The 22,336-nt window shown below is 46.1% G+C and overlaps 2 protein-coding genes across 10 annotated transcripts in view; one reads left to right on the forward strand and one right to left on the reverse strand.

Annotated features, from left to right (window-relative positions):
• The window catches only part of INTS10 (integrator complex subunit 10), a 42,007-nt gene extending 27,875 nt beyond the window's left edge, over positions 1 to 14,132 (forward strand). For 3 of the 7 annotated variants that reach the window (XM_074993858.1, XM_074993859.1, XM_074993857.1), the window contains exons 12-17: positions 3,283 to 3,438; positions 5,422 to 5,530; positions 6,116 to 6,195; positions 6,632 to 6,794; positions 7,500 to 7,593; positions 13,370 to 14,132. In XM_074993858.1, coding sequence (XP_074849959.1) covers positions 3,283 to 3,438; positions 5,422 to 5,530; positions 6,116 to 6,195; positions 6,632 to 6,794; positions 7,500 to 7,593; positions 13,370 to 13,526 — 759 coding nt within the window. In that variant the 3' untranslated portion in view covers positions 13,527 to 14,132. Of the gene's footprint in view, positions 1 to 3,282; positions 3,439 to 5,421; positions 5,531 to 6,115; positions 6,196 to 6,631; positions 6,795 to 7,499; positions 7,594 to 10,853; positions 10,932 to 13,369 lie in introns of all 7 variants that reach the window. The other 4 variants (XM_074993862.1, XM_074993864.1, XM_074993860.1 and 1 more) reach the window with 3 other exon arrangements.
• A 129-nt stretch (positions 14,133 to 14,261) lies between these two features.
• The window catches only part of HGSNAT (heparan-alpha-glucosaminide N-acetyltransferase), a 47,690-nt gene continuing 39,615 nt past the window's right edge, over positions 14,262 to 22,336 (reverse strand). For 2 of the 3 annotated variants that reach the window (XM_074993865.1, XM_074993867.1), the window contains 7 exons: positions 22,016 to 22,140; positions 20,456 to 20,582; positions 19,825 to 19,911; positions 16,912 to 16,989; positions 16,698 to 16,768; positions 16,448 to 16,560; positions 14,262 to 16,091 (listed from right to left, as the gene is read on the reverse strand). In XM_074993865.1, the coding sequence (XP_074849966.1) occupies positions 15,910 to 16,091; positions 16,448 to 16,560; positions 16,698 to 16,768; positions 16,912 to 16,989; positions 19,825 to 19,911; positions 20,456 to 20,582; positions 22,016 to 22,140 (783 nt within the window). In that variant the 3' untranslated portion in view covers positions 14,262 to 15,909. The remainder of the gene's footprint in view (positions 16,092 to 16,447; positions 16,561 to 16,697; positions 16,769 to 16,911; positions 16,990 to 19,824; positions 19,912 to 20,455; positions 20,583 to 22,015; positions 22,141 to 22,336) is intronic. The other variant, XM_074993866.1, reaches the window with a different exon arrangement.

Here is a 22,336-nt window from a genome sequence, read left to right on the forward strand (position 1 = left end):
TGCAAAAAAAATGCGATCCCACCAGTCTGAGCTCATTTCATGGCACCAGAACTGGTGCTCTGCTGTGTAATGGGCAGTGAGTGCAGCCAGCATCTCCTCATTCCTCCTCTCCAGTGTTTCACATTCATAGAAACATAGAACTGGAAGGGACCTCGGGAGATGATCGAGTCCAGTTCCCTGCCTTTTCAGAAGGACCACCCAGTGTCTAGACCATTCCTGATAGGTATCTATCTAACCTGCTCTTAAAAATCTCCAGAGCTGAAGATTCCACAACCTCCCTAGGTAATTAATTCCAGTGTTTAACCACCCTGACAGTTAGACAGTTTTTCCTAATGTCTAATCTAAACGTCCCTTGCTGCAGTTTAAGCCCATTGCTCCTTGTCCTGTCCTCAGAGGCCAAGGAGAACAATTTTTCTCCCTCCTCCTTGTAACCCTCTTTGAGGTACTTGAAAACAGTTATCATGTCTCCTCTAAGTCTTCTCTTTTCTAAACTAAACAAGCCTAGTTCTTTCAGTCTTCCCTCATAGCTCATGTTCTCTAGACCTTTAATCATTCTTATCGCTCTTCTCTGGACCTTGTCCAATATCTTCCCATCTTTCTTGAAATATGGTGCCCAGAATTGGATGCAGTACTCCAACTGAGGCCTAACCAGCGCATACCAGAGCGGAAGAATGACCTCTCCTGTCTTGCTCACTACGCTTCTGTTAACGCATCCCAGAATCATGTTTGCTTTTTTTGGCAACACTGTCGACTCATATTTAGCTTATGGTCCACTCTGACCCCCTAATCCCTCTCCGCAGTACTCTCTCCTATGTCCTTCTCAGAGTCGTCATCACTCAGATGGCTGCTTAGGCTCTACACGTCCTGCAGGACAGCGTGTGAGGTGCTCACAATACTTGCCACAGCAGTTTGAAGCTGGATATAGGCTCCCTGCTAGCCTTGCAATGGCTTCTGCACAGATATGAAAAAAGGGCAGAAACCAGTTGCTTTCCAAGGGGAGGAGAGGGGAGGGAGAGAAGTGCACTATGGGAGGCTCATGACACACACCCAGAGCCACCTGGGACACTTTTTTGTCACCTCAGACACTGGGAGCTTAACTCACAGTGCAAGGGGGGAGCAGGAACTGTGGGATAAGTACCCACTGGGCATTGTTGACAAAGTCGAAGCTGTGCACCCTGTTGGGGACGCACTCCATCGACTTCGTGTGCCAGTGGGGGCATGCACCCTCAACTTTACAAAGGGGGGTGCTGCAAAATTGACCTTAACAAATATGACATAAGTGAGAGGTTGTAGCTTTGCTTTAAAGGAGTTCACAGACTCTTACCTGCCTTTCCCTCCCTGCAGACGCGCACTGGTTATGGTTAAATTGAGAGTTTGTGGCTCCAATAACAAAGATGATGCTCCTGTGTGCTAGGAACTGGCGATTCCCCCAGGTCTTGCAAAGAAGTTACTAGTTCTAGAAACGGTAAATCCCACTGAGGAAGCCTCGTTTTGTTAGGTGCACAAGGTGCCCACTTTCCTGCCCGCTGAACAAAGGTTAAAGTGCCAAATCCATGTACTGTGGGACACAGCCCTGTGCTCAGTGAGGTACGATACACAGGGAATGCTTTTGGGCTCTCTTGGTTCTGGTTTGGAATCCTTCCAGACTGGAGTCCATAAATACCTGACTAGAAGTAGCCTTTCAGGCTTGTTGCGGAGATGTTGCTTGCAACTTTGACTTTTTGGCTTTCTCTTTCTTTCTCTGTGTGTGTGTGTGTGTGTGTGTGAGAGAGAGAGAGGTGTTGATCTGTATTTTATCAAAACAGAAAAGCAATCATGTAGCACTTTAAAGACTAACAGAATAATTTGTTAGGTGATGAGCTTTGGTGGGACAGACTTTATAAATTATTTTGTTAGTCTTTAAAGTGCTATGGGACTGCTTTTTTTTTTTTCCACTGTAACAGAGAGGTCACTGTGTTAGTCTGTATGCTAACAAAACAAACCAGCAGTCCTGCAGCACTTTAAAAATTTAACAGAATGATTTATTAGGTGATGAGCGTTCATGGGAAAGACTTACTTCTTCAGCTGTCAATATGTGTGTGAATGGGGACTGCTGGATTTGAGAGCTTAAAAACTGCAGTCTGAATATAATTATAAATAATGTTTGTATAAAGAAGATTGAATGCCCCTTTTGGATTTAATACAAGGAGCCTTGTCCCCACTCTTAGGCCATTTCTTCACAGGACGGAAGTGGCATGCTGATACATGGAATGAAAGATGCAAATTCTCCGTGCCTTGTTTGCATAATGTCACGTGATTTGGAGTTTGGAAGACCGTTCTTCCGGACTCCAAAATGCTGTGTAGAAGCACGGTCCCAGGGGGGCTTCTGCAAGGAAGTCCTTCTTCTGGAGGCCCCTTCTTCCCAAAAATTTTTGGGAAGAAGGAGCCTCCAGAAGGAGGACTTTCTTCTGGAAGCCCCCTCACGCCTGCACTTCTACATGGCGTTTCGGAGTCCAGAAGAATGGTCTTCTGGACTCCAAATCACGTGACATTATGCTAATGAGGCATGGGGAATTTGCATCTGTGTCTCATTAGCATCTTTCGCTCCGTGTATTAGCATGCCACTTCCAAAGGAAGTGGCCTGTGTAGAAACAGCCTTAGAGTTATTCATTAAATCCCTCTGTTCTTCAGGCAGTATGCCATAAAAAAGCTGCTTTGAATTTTTAAACAACTTAAAATCTGCCCTCCAGGTGCAGATATCTAATTAGCCATTAAGAAATAGTCTTCGAATCAAGCAGATACACAAACTGTGTGTACAAGAAGAGAGGGAGACAGGCAAATAAGAGTTTCTTTATCACCTAGAATTATTTTACTAGTAATTAAATAAATGACTCTTTATCTTAATAATTTTAGGCAACATATTCATTGAAAACTGCAGACACATGCAATGTTTGACTCTGTCTTGCAGATAGTGAACAGACATTTTAAGTGGCTCCAATGTTATTAGTTAACCCTTGAGACCGTGTTCATAAATTCAAATTTTAATTTGAAACAAATCGAATTTAAAAATACATGTAGAATAGTTATTTTTCACAAATTTAGGCCTATATCTTTCCTTGCCACTAGCTCACAAGTGTACCATTCAGACACCTCTCTTATGAGGTCATAGCTTAATTAGCATGACATTTTGAAATCTTCGCCACAGGGATTACCTGTGTTTTGGAGACTTTCTAAGGCGGGATTATCCCCTTTATTTCCGTATGAATTGTGTGTGAGAAGTTATGTTTAATTTTTTTTTTAAAGGGTCAGTATAAAAAAGCAGTGACCAGCCTACATCACTTGGCAGCTCTTCAGGGATCTCATTCTCAGCAGCAGCTCGCAGGTCAAGGATCACTCCTAGAGAATCAGAGAGCACTTATTCAGTTAGCCACTTGCCACTTTGCTGTTGGAGAATACAGAGTAAGTACAGAATAGTGGCCCACTTCCCAGGCCTCTCTGCTGACTGCCAGCCCTCCCTAGGAGCTGCAAGCTAGCCTGCTGCTTCCAGCAGATCAGACATGCCGTGTGAAGTCAGGAGGGTGCCACATTTCTGCCCAGACCCCTGAAAGCACAACAGAGCTGCCAAATGTGTATCAAGGGAAACCGGTTGTATTGGGCCACCGTGAATTGGAGCGTCTGGGCTGTGAATGACCAGACTTTCAAGTGTTTGAATTACTTGTTTGGTGAACCTTAATTTTGAATGAGCTTCCTTCTTAAAGTGTAGGTTTGATAATTGTAACCTTTGTCCAAAGCATTCTGATATTGTTGCCAAACATGCTTCACCTTAGCTTCGCCTTTGTTTTTAGTGCTGATCACATGGAAGTGATTAAGAGTAGGCTGGGTGGTTGATGCCTGGGCAGTGGTAAAGGGGTTATGGGAAATGTCATCTGACTTTTTGGAATATGGTCATAGAAATGGGTTGCCACCTGACAACGCGGCAGACTTGGAGAATCATATTGTCTGGTGTGACTTCTTAATACACACTAGCTTAGCAATATGCGTTTTATACCATAATATTGCTACTGTAGTGCATAGAGGTCACAGCCAACATGGGGCCTCAGGCACTATGCGGGTGCAAATGTGGCAATATTTCCTGTCTCCAAAAACTCTGTCTAAACAGACAAGACAGATCTAAGGTGGGAAGTGAAGTGACTTCCCTAGGTCACATGGCCGGTCATATTTCTCCTCTGCAGATGAGGATTTCTAATGAAGAACTTGGGTTTCTTTAGTCACAGAGTGGTCACCGTGTTAGTCTGTATCTTCACAAAACAAAAAAGCAGTCCTGTGGCACTTTAAAGACTATCAAAATAATTTATTAGGTGATGAGCTTTTGTGGGGCAGACCCACATATTTCCAGATTTGAAGAAGTGGATCTGCCCCATGAAAGTTCATCATTAATACGTTATTTTGTTAGTCTTTAAAATGCTACATGACTGCTGTTTTGTTTTAAGTTTCTTTAACATGGATTTATCTTGACTGTACATCCCTTTTGCACATTTTAATGTCTAAATAACTAAGGAGTAGGTTTACAGCATTTCTGCAGTGCTACCAGATTGCAGCTTTACTCTTGGGCGATTAACTTCTCTAAAGAAGGACTGAAAAAGTGTGATTTTAATTAAAAACTTCCAGAAATAGTGAAAGTAATGACATTTGACTTCTAAAAGTAAAGTGGTTTTAAATTATCAATGAGCTATTTCTGCACTGTTGAAGTGAAAAACACTATGAAAGAATTAAGCATTTACTGTTAAAGGGGGATAATTTCATTAATTCATACTACAGTTTTTTCCTTTTGTCGAGACAGATTACTTTGCCTACTAGTTCATTATAGATGATAAATTCTATTAGGGAAGATCGCATATGTTCCCATTTCTGCTGCCTGTTGCAAGATGTCTAATTCATCATTCTGTTACTGATAAATCTAGATTTAACTGTAAACTTAGACTCTCTGGGGCCATGTCTACACTATCCAAAAACTTCGAAATGGCCATGCAAATAGCCATTTCGAAGTTCACTAATGAAGCGCTGAAATACATATTCAGCGCCTCATTAGCATGTGGGCTGTTGTGGCGCTTCGAAATTGACGCGGCTCGTCCAGATGGGGCTCCTTTCCGAAAGGACCCCGCCTACTTCGAAGTCCCCTTATTCCCATCTGCTCATAGGAATAAGGGGACTTCGAAGTAGGCGGGGTCCTTTCGAAAAGGAGCCCTGTCTGGACGAGCCACACGGTAGCGAGCCGCATCAATTTCGAAGCGCCATGGCTGCCCGCATGCTAATGAGGCGCTGAATATGTATTTCAGTGCTTCATTAGTGAACTTTGAAATGGCCATTTGCATGGTCATTTCGAAGTTTTTGGATCGTGTAGACATAGCCTAGATTATTCATCTTTTATATTTTCTCTTACAGTTGACATGTGAAAAAGTACTTGACCTCATGTGCTACATGGTGATTCCTTTACAAGAAGGGGGTAAAACACAAGAGGGGCAGACTAAAGTGAAGTCTAAATTCAGGAAAGGTATGGCGATTTTGGGGGGTTTACCTCCAAACAGGTGTCTAGGGAGAGCTTTGCGGGGGGGACAGGAAATGTGAGATTCCCAGTGACATGAATGCTAGTAAAAATCCTTGCACTCTGCTCTGGAAATGCTACAATATGCATCTTGTATGTGTGTCACTTGCGTTTGCTAATCTTTCAGAGTTTTTCTTATGTTGCATTGTAATGTGTAACTTCTGATGTCAATGGGAGAACGTTGGATGCAGTATTGCCAGGACAGACCTTATTACAAAATACTCTAAACATTTCACTGAGTTTTAAAACACACTTGTCTATATTCTAAACAAAGGGTACATTCATACTGTGGAAAGAGAGAGTATCCGGTATCCTTTCATGTCTCTTGTAAATTACCTTGTCATGAACATGACTTTACTCTGAAGCAGAATACACAGTTGTAGGACAAGAGAGGAGAAAAGACCCGGGCTTTTTCAGCTTAGTTTACATTTTAATCATTCTGATTGTTCTTCCTGCCTCCCAGTCTGACTGTTTAATCAGACTGATGGGATTATGTAACATACACAATTATGTAATAGAATTTCTTTGTTACAGGCTCTGACCTAAAACTTTGGCCATGTACCAGCAAAGCTATTATGCCGTATTGCCTCCATTTACTGTTGGCTTGTTTCAAGGTAAGTTATAGTCAAAGCTCCATATTCTGTGGGCATCTTTGAGCTAAATTGTCCTGCACTGTTCCCACCCTCATCTAGCACGGTACAGTCGTAAGAGTAATTTCTGTACTACTCCCTTAATTTGCCAGTCTGTTAGCGTAGAGGACCCCAAGGCTTTTTGTACCCAGGAAAACATGAGAGGTGGTTTGTTAGCATCAAGGGGAAGGGGAGTATTGGCAGGGAAGGACTGTCCTCATTCACTCTCCTTTTGACTGGGCAGAAGTGACTAATTTGGGAGGAGAGGTTGAAATGTCCCCATTTCCCCTGCTAGCAGCTGTCGAACTTGTTCTGCTTGACCAGATTTAGCCTGTGCCACAGTTAGTTTTGGACCCTCTGTGTAATCATTTGTTTTGATGTTGTTGAGCTGTACAGTGAATCTCTTTTTTTTTTTAAACAGCTGAGAGCTTTCACAGATAACAGGGATGATATGGCTTTGGGTCACGTGATTGTGTTGCTTCAGCATGAATGGCCAAGGGGGGAGAACTTGTTCCTGAAAGCCATCAGCAAAATCTGTCAGCAGGGAAACTTCCAGTATGAGAATTTTTTCAACTATGTTACAAGTATCCTTTGTACTAATTGTGGGCAGGGGGAGTCAGTGAGCAAAAAACAGTGTTGAATCCTCTTTATTCATCTGCTTGTCCAAGAGACCAAATTCTCCATTGATTTACACACCATGCAAACCTGTGGCAGTATCGAGGAATGTGTAGAGTATAAAACAGAGTAGAATTGGCTTTACAAAGGATGTGTGACTCGTGTTGCTGTCTGGAGAATATGTATTCCTACATTCCTGCCATGGCTCCATTTACCCAAATGGCCGCACTGTTCCCTGGAAGCTGAGCGCTTGGGCGGGCACCCAGGAGAGATTTGGGTGCTGCCCATCTGATGAGCAGAGCATCTACAGCCACCCAGTGTGAGCAGTGTGTGTTACTACTGGTGGTGCGTATCTGCAACTTCCCAGTCCCGGGACTGCCAGAAATGATAGAGTTTACTCTGTAGTGTACTGTGACACTTGGTGTACACAAGACAGATGAGATTCCTGAAAGGTGTACATTCATCTGGAAAGATTCAACACCATTGTCTTAAACGACCAACGTTTTAGTTGTATATGAAAAAATCGTGTATCACAGATAACTCTCTGGCTGGCCTTTCATCGGGTATTGTGTTGCTTCAATCCTCTGTCGTTCTCTTTCTTTTTGAGATTGCTTTATGAAGATCTCTATTTTAACATTTTTTTTCCCCCATGAAGTCCTGAACCTTTTCTACAGATATTGATATGCTGGAGGAATTTGCATATTTGAGAACACAAGAGGGAGGGAAAATTCATCTGGAATTATTGCCAAATCAAGGAATGTTGATCAAGTAAGGGGAAAAATGTGTTGTTTATTTCTAATGATCTGAAATGCATACTAGATGTTTACTTATACGTGAGTCTGTGGCTAGTACGTTTGTTGTAGAGTATTTCTAACATATAGGAAGACAAAAAAAGAACGTAGGTTTATGTCTCTTCTACCAAAATCAAGTAATTTTCGTGCATTTCAGCTTCAAGCTTGTCTAACTAGGTTTTTTGAATTGCGTTGCATCGGAATAACTGGTATTTGCTGGGTATCGTATATTTTTTTCATCCTGAAACTTGCAGGGCAAAGATATTCTTTACTAATTGGGCATCAGGTAGAACATGTTAAGAGCTATAATTACAGTTATTAAGGGAAAGCTCTGTTTTATGCAGTTATGAAAGCTCACATAGAGCTATGTATAAATTATACTTGGAGTAAACTTAATTAAGCCTCTGTCTGGAGCCAGTGGGGTTTCATCTCATCTGAGCTTTCACGCTAAGCGGAATCCAGCTTGCTTATTACATCTCTGCTCTCCTCTCGTACCCTGTAGAGCTTGGCAGTAGAAAGGCAATAATAAGTGGTTTGTTTTCATCTCGACTGCCCCTTCATCTGATTCAGTGGTTTCAAGCAAAGTCTCTATGGAAGCTCTGCATCTTTGCTTCTTGGCACTTTTGGCAGCGAGGTGGTTTTCCGTATGAGGACACCAGGTCCTAGTTGCAGCTAAAAAGATTTCAGCAACAACCCAGACAGCTCAGTTGCACCCAATCAGATCTTTCCTCGGTATTGAATGTGCTTCTGGGCTCAGCATTGCAATATGGGAAAAGTTTCCTAGAAACTATTTTCTTACAAGCTGGTGTGATGTAGTAAATTGTTTCTTTGCCTTACCTGCGGTGGCCCCTAGATGCCTGCAGTCTAGCCTGCCTGCTGAATTGGTTCCCAAAGGAATTCCAGAGTTCTGTATTTTCTGCCCATGTTTTACCCAGAACCGTCCACATTCCTTCTGAGGGAATAATATTCCTCCTTGTCACAGGCTTGTCTGAGCCAGTGGAGCAGCTCACAAACTTACTTGGTCTTAACAGGAGTCATATTAGTTCTGGGCTTAGGGTGATCTTCCCGGGGCCTTGCAATCCACAAAGTAAACAAAACGGTTTCACTGACAGACAGAAGGTGCAGTCAGTCAGGCCCTGACCAGGCCAGAACTTTTGGGTTTAAATGGGAAGATTCTTCTCCTCTCTCATTTTCATCCAGAACTTGCCCCTGGAAGATGTTGTTGTACCGGACGTTTGCTGCTCCTTGTCTGGTCCCTGCCTGCACCCAGCCTTTCAGCCACTAGAGCACATTGGTTCTACATGCAGCTGATGCTGGGTGGCCTTTCTAGCCAGTTCCTGGAGGACTGAATGCTGTGTTCTTCCCCACCCAGTATGACACCTTAGGATGCCCCAAAATGATGGGGCCTCCAGTCAGAAGCACCTGGTACACCTTGTTGCTCCTTCACCCAGGAATTCAGAAAAACAGGCTGTGGTTTATGTGCTCCAAAGGCTGAAATGATGGCAGTGGAGCTCACAAGAGCTTGCTGGCCATAAAGATAAGGGATTACAGCTGGTGGGCTTGTAACATAGTAGGCTAATAAAATTCATACGATGTTTGTCACATTCTGTTCCAGCCCATAGATTAGATGGGCGAGGAGGCATGCTCAGGCATCTGCCTCTCTCCTCTGTGAGGCGTATCCTGGTGGCTTTTACATACAGTCCTTTACCTCTGAGACCAGGTGATCTGCAGTGTTATCTGAGTTCAACCACTGAGTGCTCCACGCTCCATTGTAGGTAAACCCTCCTTCACAATTACACCATTTGCTGCATCCACCAAGCGCAATGGTGGCCTGTTAGAAAAGGAGAAAATAGGACTGTATGATAAGGAAAAAGTTACTAATTTAGGTTCCTGTTTTCCAAAATCTTGTTTTAGGCAATTAACTGCAAGTTGTAGTATATTATTCTTATCAGGTGGTTTTGTTATTTTACGTGAAAGTTGATTTTTTTTTTCACTCTTGAAACATGTATTTGTGAGTAAAAATCTTATTCCTGGTATAAACTGAAGCAGATTTTGATGTTATAACTTTGTTCAGATTTCTGTACTTACCTCTAGAGTTTGTCCAAACATTTCTATTTTGATTTTGTGGCTTGTATATTTCACTTACCAAATTTGAAAGAACATGTTATGTGATCCCAAGCTTTCTTTTATTGTTTCGGCTATTCGCTAGTCAGTATCCTACTAAGCTTGAATGGCCACAAGCCAGGGAATATCACCCCATTTATTTAGGTGCCTGCATATGGATTTGGGTACTACATTCAGGTACTTAAGTTGGAAAATTGTCAAGTCTGGTCAGGTGGGACATTGAATTTGGCTTTGGTAGCCATGTTGCGATTTGGATTCTCTGCTGCAGATCACACCCATCCAGTGAATGTATGACTTGCCTTCAGAGAAGGTATGAACCACCTTTCAGCTAGAACAACTTCTGTTAGTTGGCCATAGCGACCCATGACTGAGACTTTACTTGAGATTGCCCATACACCCCAGGCCAGAGGACTTTCTCAGTGTGTTTGAGCTCGTCCCAGAAGGGAGAAGGTTTAAAAAGGTAGGTAAGTGGAGGCAAAATACTTAGTGAAGAGGTGACTATTTGCCATTCCATGTGTAAGAGATGGGGCTGGCATCTGGGCAGTGATGTTGGTGCAACAAGCGATGCTGCTGCTCTCTGAGATCTTGTTCTTTTCTAATTTAATTTGGAAGGACGAATAAAAGGTGACCAATGTTCTAATGGCCGTTAATCTAACACGATGAATGTTCTGCTGTCCACAAGATGGCCACCTGGCTCGGACTTGGCGCGTATTTCCTTAGCTCGCAGTTCTAAACGGCTGGACTCGAATGAGGCGTTGGTCTTCTTCCTACCACAGCATCCTCTTTGCCCATTTAACTTTCCAAAATGGTCTCCTGTTACACATCACTAAAATCATCGTGTTATGGGTGGTGAGAAAAACATGCTCGAAAGCACTGCTCTCCATTGGTTTGTATTGCTGCCCACAGGTGGCATGACAGGGCCTGGAATGGTCAATTGTGGGTGCACGAGCCTGATGGATGAAGGCAGTTGTGGCCTTTTCCTCTCCCATTACCTTAGCTGGAGAGTTGGTTGCTTTTCAGTTCTCTTCTGTATCTCTCTTTCTGGAGAGCTGTTCTGCAGCGCCGGGGAGTCAGTGTGGTGGTTTGAACGCTGCTATTTGCTGTTTTTTGAAGGACTTCTAGCCCTCCCCTGGGGTTACTGCAGCAGGAGTTCTTACCTGTCCTCCAGCCCAGCATACAGACTGCTGACAGGTACCAAACAGAAACCCCTGCTCATAGTGTGCCGTGTTTTGTCAACATGTTTTTACAGCCCATGGTTTTCAGCTCTTTGTTCTTCAGTACTTTTATTCACTTTTTTTTTTCATTTGTGCCCACATTCTTCGGCAGACCATTTTGTACAATTATAACCTTTCATTTTTTCCATAAGTTGCCAAATGTGTGTATGTTCTTCAGCTTAATAATCACTGTAGCGTTTAAACACAAGTACAGGGATTCCGATCAGAGGATCTAGAAGTCCATTCAACTTGTTAGGCTGCTTTTGAAGATTGTATTACTACCCCCTCGGATCTACTCGTCATAACTTTTCCTCGACCAAAATGTTTGCAGTTGAGAATTTCCTTTGTGTTGCTGTTAAGTCAAAACCACTCGCCTCTGCCAAATGCTGGGAATAATATTCAGTAGCACAAGTTTTGTGCTATTTTGTGTCGTCAATGGCTGCTGTACGCTTAAAACTTGCCCTGGCCCAGCTGCAGCTCACAGGCGTGTGAAAAACATGCCCTGGGAGATGTAGTAAAGCTGACCAAATGCCTGGTGTTGTCAGCACTCAGTGAGAGAGTTCTGGCAGCCGAGGCGCTGCCTCAGAGAGATGGCTTAACTACAGCTACAGAACCCCTCTCGCTACTGCAGCGGACCAGCTGCGCTGCTGTAGAGTTAATTGTAGACGTCACCCAGGAGCCTGTTTTCCTGGACAGCACTACAGTAGTGCAGACGCTTCTCCTGTTGCCGTAATTACTCCACCGCCCTGAGGTAGCAGCTGTGTCCCCAGCGCTCTCCCATTGACGGGGCATTGGGTCAGTACCACTGTCGCTCAGGGAGTTGGAATTGTCACACCCTTGAGCATGGTGGTTGCTCCGATACAGGACTGTAGTGGAGACCTGGCCATAGAAGGGAGCCGCGGGTGCAGCCCACAGTTGTTATAAACACTTGTAAGGAAGTGAGAACGGAAAGCGAGATTGTCCCAAAAACAATGTACAAAACTACTTGTTCAGCACTGGTGGTTAGCATTTTACTGCCTGGCCCCCAGTAGTGTTAAAAAGTTGTAACAAGGTCTCCATCTTAGTCATTTTCCACTATATTAAGAGTTGTTCGCAGGATACTAGCTCCCTCTCACTAGTGTTCTGGCGGAGCCATTTGCTATTTAATGTTCAAAATAGACTGTTCTTAATTGATTTGTTGAGGAAGTTTTCTCTTTGCTCTGAGAGGGAGCAATTTGTTGACGCAGCTATTCAGTACAGGAGATGAAATATTTAAATAGCTGGATTTGGTTTAGGACAGGGTTTCCCTGTGGGGGGCTGTTTAATTTATGGATCCTTGTAGCTGATTCCTCCCCCAGCTCTGCATACAGATGGTTTCCACCCTCACTTTAACTGGTTTTTCTTCCAGTCCCCTCCCCCCCAAACTCCAGCAGTTCAGTGTATTCCCTCCCTGTCCCCCAAGAGCCAGTCTGGGTTGAGTCATTTGCTAAATAATAACTCCTCCCTCCACAGAGGCTCCAAGTCAGAGACTCTGTACCCAGGCCTGGCCCACAGTCATGCTAAAGGCCCAGTGAGAGTGAAGTTTGGAGTCCCAGCGCTCAAGTGTTATATTAAACAGGGGCAGTTCAGGACAGTGGGGTTCTGAAACTGTGACTGGAAGTGGGTGGTTGAGAGGCCAGAGCAAATACAGACTTCCAAAGAGCTGATCTCGCACGAGCCGCCCTGGCTAGGACCACATGAATTGCAGCAGTACCAGAAGTTAGATCCCTGCCTGGAACTTGATGGACGACTCTCTGGAGGGCTGCTGGCACAGGAAACTAATTACCTAATTTGGTGCTGAATTCAGTTTGCCACTAGCTATGACACATGCTGCCTCGTGGGTTAGTATAGGTGTCCCATCAGCTCCCCGAGGTCTGTATGCATCTATGCTTCTGCACCTACCCACATAGCTTCTGCATTAGCAGCAGTGTGTGGAACCAGAGCTTCATACTGCTGTTCTTGCTAAGTCCAGGGTGGGTCCAGTTTCCTCCTGTGGCTGGGTGGGAACTAAAACTTGTGTTAGTTTCTTTTACTTTGTCCCTCCCCCGCCAATGATTTAGAATGATTATGAGGCAGCATGTGCTTCTCTGTACTGGACAACCACAGGAGTTTTTAGGGGAGAAGGGCACAGGCCAGTGAGAGGACATTCCTGCTAGCCAAAGCCAGTGACATTTGATTTAAGCATTAAACTAAAGGCATTTAAAAATCCCAGAGCTCTCTAAAATGCAAGTCAGCAAATGAACACTTGAAGTATAAAAAACATGTTGGACTCTCCCCAGATGAATTCAGATATGGAAAGTAGAGGCTATACTTTTTATAATAAAATCCTGCATGTATTAAGGCCTAACTTACTGCTGAGATTAATTCTCTTGTCTTTTGTTTCCTTGATGTTTTCAGGCATCACACAGTAACCCGGGGAATAACTAAAGGGGTGAAAGAGGATTTCCGCTTGGCTATGGAGCGCCAAGTCGCTCGCTGCGGGGAGAACCTGATGGTGGTGTTGCACAGATTCTGCATTAACGAGAAGATATTGCTCCTACAGACACTGGCCTGAGTGGCACAGACAGCGCAACCGGCGTCTTGCTGCGAAAGCAGAGGGCTGTATTATATACTCCAAATGTGAAATGGCTGTTGCAAGGGGCCTAGCATAAAACAATGCTCACGATGTTACGGTCCCGAGTCCGAGCTGCATGTCCTGGATCAAATCAACCAACCGTCTCATTTTGGTGGAGCAGCAGACAAGCATTTGATAAAATAAATAACTTGAAAACTTTTTCTTTGGTGAAGTAAAATGTTTGTGAAGCTTGCATCAATTTGCTACTGTCCTGGTGCAAGAACTGCGGATGAGATCATTAGGAATGAAGTATTTATGGTTTTTAAAGGAAGATGTGGCAGGGGCAGAGTGACTCTCCCTCAAAAGACCATAGGAAGCTGGTGGAACCATCACATTTTCTTATGCCAGTCTGAATGACTTCATCTGTTCTATCGTCCTGCTCCCATGGGCTATTTGTAAGCACCTTTGTTTTCAGTTTAAACTGATTTTTTCTGAAAAATTCTCAGGTTTTATAAAAAGTAATATTCCTTTTTTTCCAATTTTCACCTTCGTATTCAAATATATAAAAATAACCTGTTTTAGGAAAATACAACGCAGTGAATGAGATCTAATTGCACTAATGCCTTTGTGCGTATGCAAAGCTGCCTCTGGAAATAAGGATATGAATTAGAAGACAAGAAAAAATAACACAGGCTCTGAAGTGCATGAGCATCTGAACATACTGATGAATCTCATATCCAGCACATACACATTTCATGCCATTTGCAAATAACGGTTTAAAGATGTGACCCACAAAAATAGGAAGAAAATTAAAATCTGTATCACATAAGGATGCATTCAGCAGTTTTTAAAAACAAACAGGAGAAAAGCATGAAGTTGAGCATAGTTATAGGCTGATAGTTCTAAGTCTACAATAGCAAACTGTTTATTAAAATGAAAAGTTTTATTTGGAGATTCAAGATATATTCTGAAATTCTGAGGTGGCACCGACCTTTGAGTTCTGTTTTAGTTCTGCAGTAAAGCACATTGATAAGCAGAATTCAAAGCACTCCTTCCAGCCACCCGTGTAAACCCAGGTAAGACAAAATACATACTGAGAATAAAAGGCCCTAATTACAGTGGAGCCCTGTTGCTACAGAAGGTAGTTCAAACCTGTGAAGTAACTCTAGTTACTGTGGATAAAACAGTGCCATCCAACTGGCCCGTATAAAGTCTTCCTGTAACGGCCTGAAACGTTGGGTCAGAGACACAACCATAATGCAGAGTATCTGTATGAGTTCCCTTTAGGAAAGACACTTCAACTTGTTGCAAGTCTTAAAACTGCCCGGGGGTTGAGGGCTCTGCAATCTCCATGTCTGTTTATTGTAAGCAGATCAGCAGTACTATGCACCAAAATATAAACTACAGAGGAGAGGCAAACCCCACAGCTCGGGCAAGTTTGCTTTGGCTAAAAGTAAGATGCTGTCCCTTCAGCTGGGGCTGAGCAAACTTTTAAATCAGTCCCCACTTTTCATGCCTGCAGTCAGAAGGCCTCCCCCACAACCGAGGGAGGACTGCAGCAGGTGATGCAGGGGAGGGGATCCCAGGAAGGGGGTGCTCAGGGGCTCCAGAGTGCCTCGAAGCGGGAGGGATGCTCAGGGAGAGGACCCCAGGAGGGCATGTGTGGGACTCGAGGGGTGCCCCAGAGGGGAGGGGTTCATGGGGGTAACGAAGCGGGGAAGGGCCACGCATGGGGGCTCACCTGCCTCACCACCTCCACCATGTAGGCACTGCACTTGCTGCTTTATAGGCCATGCAGCTTGCTGCTGTAAAGCAGGGAGGTGGCAACCCCAGGCTGTGATGTCTCGATGGGTGGCAGCAGCACTATCCCACCCTGCACCACCCCAGGGAGCAGCGCTCACTCCGCCCTGGCATCTCAGCGGCGGGTTGGTGTGTGAGAGAGAGAGAGGTGCTAGTGGCAGGTGGGGACCAGACCGGCGGCCTTACTAACCTGGGAGCTCACTGGCTACCCCCATCGCCTGGTGCAGGGCACCTCCACGACACTACCACATGTTCTGATTGGCCTGTTGGGTGGGGTGCCCTTCCCATTGGTCACCGCTCTCCTGTAGTGCAAGTGGAGGGAGGCGACGTAACGAAAGCTCGGGGGGGGGGGAGGGGGGGAGCTGGTCTGGCCACAGGGGAGCTAACGGAGGTTGGGAGGAGACGAAGGAGGGGAAAGCCTGATCACACTGCAGCCCCCTTGCAAAATCGCACAAAAGTCTCCCTGGGAACACAGAGTGCACACACGATCCCTCTTTAGTAATAAGTCCCAGCAGAAATGGTGTGGTCTCTTGGAAGTCCACTTCAGTATATTCTCCCCAGGAAGAGGCCTTCATGAATCCCATCAGATTTTCCAGAATATCCTTTTCCGATAGAGTAAATAGGATATGATGACCCAGATTGATGTTGCGACCAGGTTCTGAGCTAAGTGCTCCCCATGGGATTGACTCTCCTTCATCTTCCACTTAAAAGGAAAATAGTTCTCAAATACTTCATGCCCGACGTAGACCAGGATTGAGTTCATTCCTGCAAATAAACACAGATGCTGTTTCCAGAAAAAACATTCTGTACTCTGTTGCATTGCAAGACCACACTGTAGCAGCAGGAGCCAGTGGAATATTTATAAGAAAGGCAATCAGGAAATCCTAAGCTGTAATGCTGTTACTGACACACCATGTGGTCTTGAATAAGTCACTTTACCTTTCTAACTCCACAGTTAACTAGTGAGGAATAATCCTCTGGAACCCAATAGGAACAGAGGTTTCGTTAGGGTTAGCTGCTTGACATGAAAACAGAATTGCTTCTTAATTTTACTGATGAGGACAAACTGACCCGCATATCAAATCACAGACAGCTAAATAAATTTGCTTGAGTTTACTGACCTGGGTAAAAAAATGGAGCTCCTGACCACCATCTCTTGACATCCACAAGGTAGTAAATCAGCAGTAAGAGCAAGAAGGCAAAGCAGCTCAGGGTTGTCACATAAGAGACTGACCTACATATTTTCAGTGGGAATTTAAGAAGATATTTAGAGAAGATGCAGTATGGAGAGACGTTGCTTTAGTTAAATCTACTCTCCAGCTATGGATACATACAGGTTGAAGGGTAAAAAGTGACATGCCTCTTACTCACCATAGATTCTTATTTACGGGAATAAACCCTTCATCCTTAGAGCATTTTGTCAAAATAGCAGAAATAATCCCCTGAAATAGTAAGTGTTTGGAGTTTAGATGAACTGTTCAGTGCAGCATGCCTTAGAAATAGAAAGCTTGTGCCGCATGAATGCATATGATTGTTACTGCAATTTAAATTACTCATGAATTCATTAAGAAAAGATGTTCCTTACCATGACTACGCTCCATATAAAAAATCTGCTGATTATCTGCTTGTGCTGGTCTTTGTAAAGCAAGAATATTTTTCCTGCCTATAAAAAAGGGCATAAAACCCAGTAAATTACCATACCAAGCATCTTCCACCAACCATTTTTCCATAATATACCAGGCATTTTACACCAGCCATTTGTAGTAGAATTGACAAGTTTAAAAAAGCGTTATTTGTGCTATGCTGTTGGAAGACGGATTAGGCTCTCTTCTAGGACAATGAGTTCAGGTGGAAAACAAGTGATACTTGTTTAGCAATGAAAATGTTCTGATGCCTACACCAGAGGTATAAGCACACAAATGGTTTTTAAGGCACTCAAGTGCAGTTCCTATTAAGGCACCACAAAATAAGGAAAATCAGAACAATCAAGTAAACATTAACATTTTCACCAAGCTACATGGCCACCCATTATCACCTTTATATCACACCTCAAAGCATTCCTAAGGCTCCTCAGAGTACACGCTCTCTCGCATTTCCAACATCTAGCCAGCTACATTCCAGCGAGCCAATTCCTCAATGCACAACTAATGCTGTCTTGTGCACAATGCAGAACTCGTACTGACCCCTTCCCTGTATGTAGTACGGTGAACCCCTGAAATGTGCAAGTCTGAGTTGCGCTTAACTTGCGTTAACACGAGTTAAGCACAACTCAAAGCCGCTCTGTGGCTATCTGCCCGGCACAGCTTCTCCCAGCTGGGGGAAGCCGGGGGGGGGGCAGCCACAGGGGGAGTGGCTTCTCCCTGGCTTCCCCCCGCTGGGAAAAGCTGCACTACTGCAACTGTCTGCCCAGAAGCTGGGTGGGCAGCTGTGCCTGGCTCCCAGAATGGCAGGGAGCCAGGAAATTTGACTAGAGATGCGCTGGTCAGTTTCCCAGGTGGTCAGTTTCCTGGCTCCCACCAGCAAAGGGGAGCCTGGAGTCTGATTCTCAGCTCCCCACCTCACTATGGGACCCAGGAAACTGACCAGCACCGGTGTTGGTCAGTTTCTTGGCTCCTGCAAGGGGAGGGGAGCAGGGAGCCAGGCTGCCCCCTGGTCCCAGGCTCCCCTCCACTCACTGACTGGAGCCAGGAAACTGACCAGGGCTGGTGCCCTCAGCAGTTTCCTGGCTCCAAGGCTTTACCTGGGAAATGTGACTTATGTGGGGTTGCGAGAACGCAACCTCCGCGTAAGTTGGGGGCTCTACTCTGTACAGGGTGAGCTTCTGTCTAAGTCCAGAGACAGATACCTAGAGCAGCCACGGGCACCCGGAATTAGTGCGTGGGCTGTGTAAGTGGCCCACCATCTCAGTGGGCAGCATGCTGCCCATGTATCCCCTCCCTGTCCCCTTGCCCGTGCCCCTCTCATACAGTGAGGCACTGGAGTGTTCCAGCTCTGTGAGGGAGCGGGGAGGCAGCAGGAATCAGCAGATTCGTGGCACTCCTCAAGTGCTGGGAGGAAGGAGGAGTAGGAAGTCCAGGGCTCCAATGTCGCAGTCCACGAGAGGTGCATGGTGGAGGGGGCAGACAGAAGGTGCACAGGCTGCTGATGCACCCTCAGTGGGCTGCAGGTTGTTCACCTCTGATATCGAATCAGCCCTTACAAGATCACTCACTACAACAGGTATATAAAAGACCCAAAGATAGTTCTGGGTTTAAGTGCAGTGACAGGCGATGTGAGTATTTGACAGGTTAGTGGATTGAGCGGCGACCTGCTCTCTCATTCCGGAACCACAGAACTAGAACTAGAAGGGAACTCAAGAGGTCATCAAGTCCACTCCCCTGTGCTCACAGCAGGACCACCTGTATCGGGGTCAGCAACTCCCAGCACAGGTGCCAAGAATGGCATGCAAACTGATTTTCGCTGGTATGCGAGGTGGGCCCTGTCCTGTCCTGCCTCAGCCTCATCCCTTCTCCCCCATGCAGCCAGGCGCTTGCTCAAAGCCACATCGCCTGCAGATTAACAAATACCAGCTAATGCTACCAACCACCACCGAGATGGTAAGGCTCGGCCTCTATTTATTAATGAAGCTGTTGTGAGTAGGGCTATTAGTGACTTTAAAAAGTGTCACTGGCATGCTGACCATACAGAGGTCAAAAGTTCAAACTCTGGCACTCCACCTTGGAAGGACTGCTGATCCCTCATCTCTATCATCCCTGTTAGATATTGATATTGAGTTTACTGACCAGGGTAGAAAAATGGAGCTCTTGACCATCATAAATATCTCCAGTGATGGAGATTCTACAATCACCCTCGGCAATTTATTCTAGTACTTAATCATCCTGACAGGAACTTCTTCCTAATATCCAACCTAAACCTCCCTTGCTGCAATTTAAGCCCACTGCTTCTTGTCCTATCATCAGAGGCCAAGGAGAATAAATTTTCCCACCTCCTAATAACATCTGCCTGACAGGAGGATCATGGAAACACCCCAGCCAAGGCTGAGTTTAAACTTAACAGCCCAACTCCATGCTTAGCACCTATTAGACTTATTTTCAGAACCCCTGAGCAGCCAGCTGCTACCAGTGGTTGTCACCACAAAGCACAGGTGTGATGGTTCCAGGCCTGCCCAGACACGACAGACAAGGGTTTCAGGCAGTGAGCTAGCCCCTGATTTTTTAAACCTCAGAATCACGCTAGTCAATGTACTCCCAATTTCGATTTAACATCTCTGCCAGCACCTTTTTCCCTGCCCTGCCGGTGGATTTGGGCGGTTTTCAGAGCGTTAGGCTGGTTTATAGTGGCAATGCGACCGCAGCTTTAATTCTAGGGAAGATGCTGTTGCTTCAGCTCTAAAAGTTCTTTCCCCCCATCTCCCCGCTTTGCCAAAACACCATTTCCTCGGTGGCTGCTGGGAGACAAAGGCTTGCTCACAAGGTAGGACCAAAAAAGCACACAGTACCTGAAGTCCCAGAAATGCCATGCCAATTGAGCTTACTGTTCCCAAGATGCCTTCGGGGTCATAGGCCACTGTTGTTTGGTAGAGCACCTTCCAGAGAAAGAGATTTGGTATTGGAAAGGTGTACAGCCAGCCCTGAACTTCTTCCTCCCTCTCTTGTCCCAGGTGCCCGGCTCCATCCGTTCATTGACACGTGACGACAGACTGCACTGAAATCGCTCTGGCTAGCTGCCATCACACTGATCTATACCGTGCTACATCCCCGCCCCAGAACACAGGTTTTGGGGTTCAACCCTCCCCCCGCAGCCCCCAGGCTGAGCTGCTGGTGAACCTGCCTTGCTGCAGACAGGCCAGGTCAGCCCCACCCAGCCTCAGCAGTTCTCAAGTCTAGCCTCTCTACCTCTCCAAGTGGGGCCATCAGTCATGGCAACTAAGCTGTAGAGAGATCCTCTAAGTAAGGAAAAGCCCGTCTTAGCTTTCACACCCCAGTCGGGAGAGGGAGTGCTGGCACTTAAAGGGGGAAGTATCTTTTCCCTTGAAAACTTAGCTGATTTTCCATTAAAGATGTTGGCCTGTAAAACACAGAACCTAACGATTGCCGGCCAATGGTTTCAGTGCCGTAAGAACCACTCACACTGGACGATGGGTGCTGGTAAATATGCTTTTCTCCCAGGAGTAAGTGATCGATGTAACCGGCTGCTCCTCCAGTGCAATTGGGATATTTTCCAAAATCTCCTATGCCACCAGGGCCGAGGTAACCCCTAGAAGGGAAACAAAAGGCCATGGGTCTCTGCAGCACTAGGCTGTTAATGAACAACTAACTACTACTAACTCAACAACTACTACTTTGCTTTGTTGATCTGGTGAAGCACAAACCCTCATGCAGGCAATCAGGTCCCTTGCCAAACGACATCTTTCCCAGACACGAGTCCCCAAGGGAAGGGCAGTCCAGAGGCAAAGCCAGCCAGTGCCTGGAAAGCAGAACACTGGATAACTAGCACCGGTGAGCTCTGCAATGGCCAACCCACAAAAAACAAACTAGGCAAGTGCCAGACTCGTGCTGATCGACACAAGAGCAACCATCAACACGCCCTAGTGCCAGGACAGCTGCAGACCATCAACAGCGATGCAGTGCTGCCCAAAAGGGAGCGCTCACCCTCCCAGCCCCTGCTCCCCACCAGCAAGTCCAGCTCTCGGGCCGAGGAGACGGTACAACACGCAGCAGAACACCGCACCATTTTTTACCCTGCAGAGCCTGCCCCGGCCGGACTCAGAGGGGTGAACACAACATGCTAACTCTGTGCTCTCAGCCTCCCGCAGCAGCAAGCACGAGGCAGGGGAGCTCCAAGAGGCCCCTCAGGCTGCAGTCACTTGGAAGGAAGCGTAGAGAAGCCCCCACGGTGGGCAGCCCAGTGCTGTTGGCAAGAAGTCCCACATCGTCCCAGAACCCACTGCCTGGATGCGACGAGACCCGCAGCCAACGCGAAACAGAGGCTGCACTCAGGCATGGCAGGAAGGTGCCACACATGGACAGTCAGCGCCTGAGACTGGTGGATGAGGAAGCAGGTGCTGGCAAGGGAGGGCATCTCTACCCTGACTGCTCTCAGAAAACAGAAGTGCCACAGAAGCGAACACGGTGCTTGGAACAGCCCCGGTAAGGCCCGGCGGCCAACCTCGCCGGCGCTCGTAGGAAGACAGGAAGTTTGCGGTTGCCACGTCGAGACGCACAAGAGCTATGACTAGGAGCTCGGTGCCTGAGTGCACAAGCTGCAGCAGGGCTGTACCTGGGAGCAGACAGCAAGCATTGACGGCAGAACCCCAAAAGCTCGGTGCCTATGACAAGGCTGGCTCTTTGAGATGTCCTTCGGGAAGGGAGCTCCTCATTCCCCTCCCTCCTGGGGTGCAGGGAGGAGACATGCATGACAGATGGGAGGTGCTCCGGCTCTGCAGCGATGGGAACCACAGGCAAATCACAGAAGCTTTTAAGCCTGTTCCTTACCAAGGTGAGTAATTTCCATGTCCACTACACAGAGCCAAGTACCCACTGCGAAGTTGGGAAGGGGATGTTTCGCCAAGAAGTTCTCTCCTATGGACTCAGATCTACATGCCAAAACATGGTCCCTACGTAGCATGATAACCCCTGACATCACACAGCCAGCAAATGAAGGAAAAGGAGCCCAAGCATTCAACTTACTTAGGGCAGCCAGGTACACTTAACAGGAAGGTCAAACCCAGCCAAATCGCTTCCAGCATCAGAATGAAAACCCACTGTGGCCAGTAGAGCAGGATATCACGCAGGGCAGAGTACGGGGTCTCCTGCTGGCGAGGGAGAGAGGAAGAGGATTACTGACTGGCAGAGGAACACTGCGCCCTTGGGGGAAAGACACCTTTCACTTGTTAACAGCCCTCCGGCACTGCAGACGGTTGGCGGAATGCGCAAGGGGAGACACACGCGCACGCGCGCACACGCAACTGACAGTGATCCAGCAGGGAGGGATTTCAAAGGGGATTTCGT

Source organism: Carettochelys insculpta, chromosome 4, assembly GCF_033958435.1.
Source record: "Carettochelys insculpta isolate YL-2023 chromosome 4, ASM3395843v1, whole genome shotgun sequence".
Taxonomy (NCBI): domain Eukaryota; kingdom Metazoa; phylum Chordata; order Testudines; family Carettochelyidae; genus Carettochelys; species Carettochelys insculpta.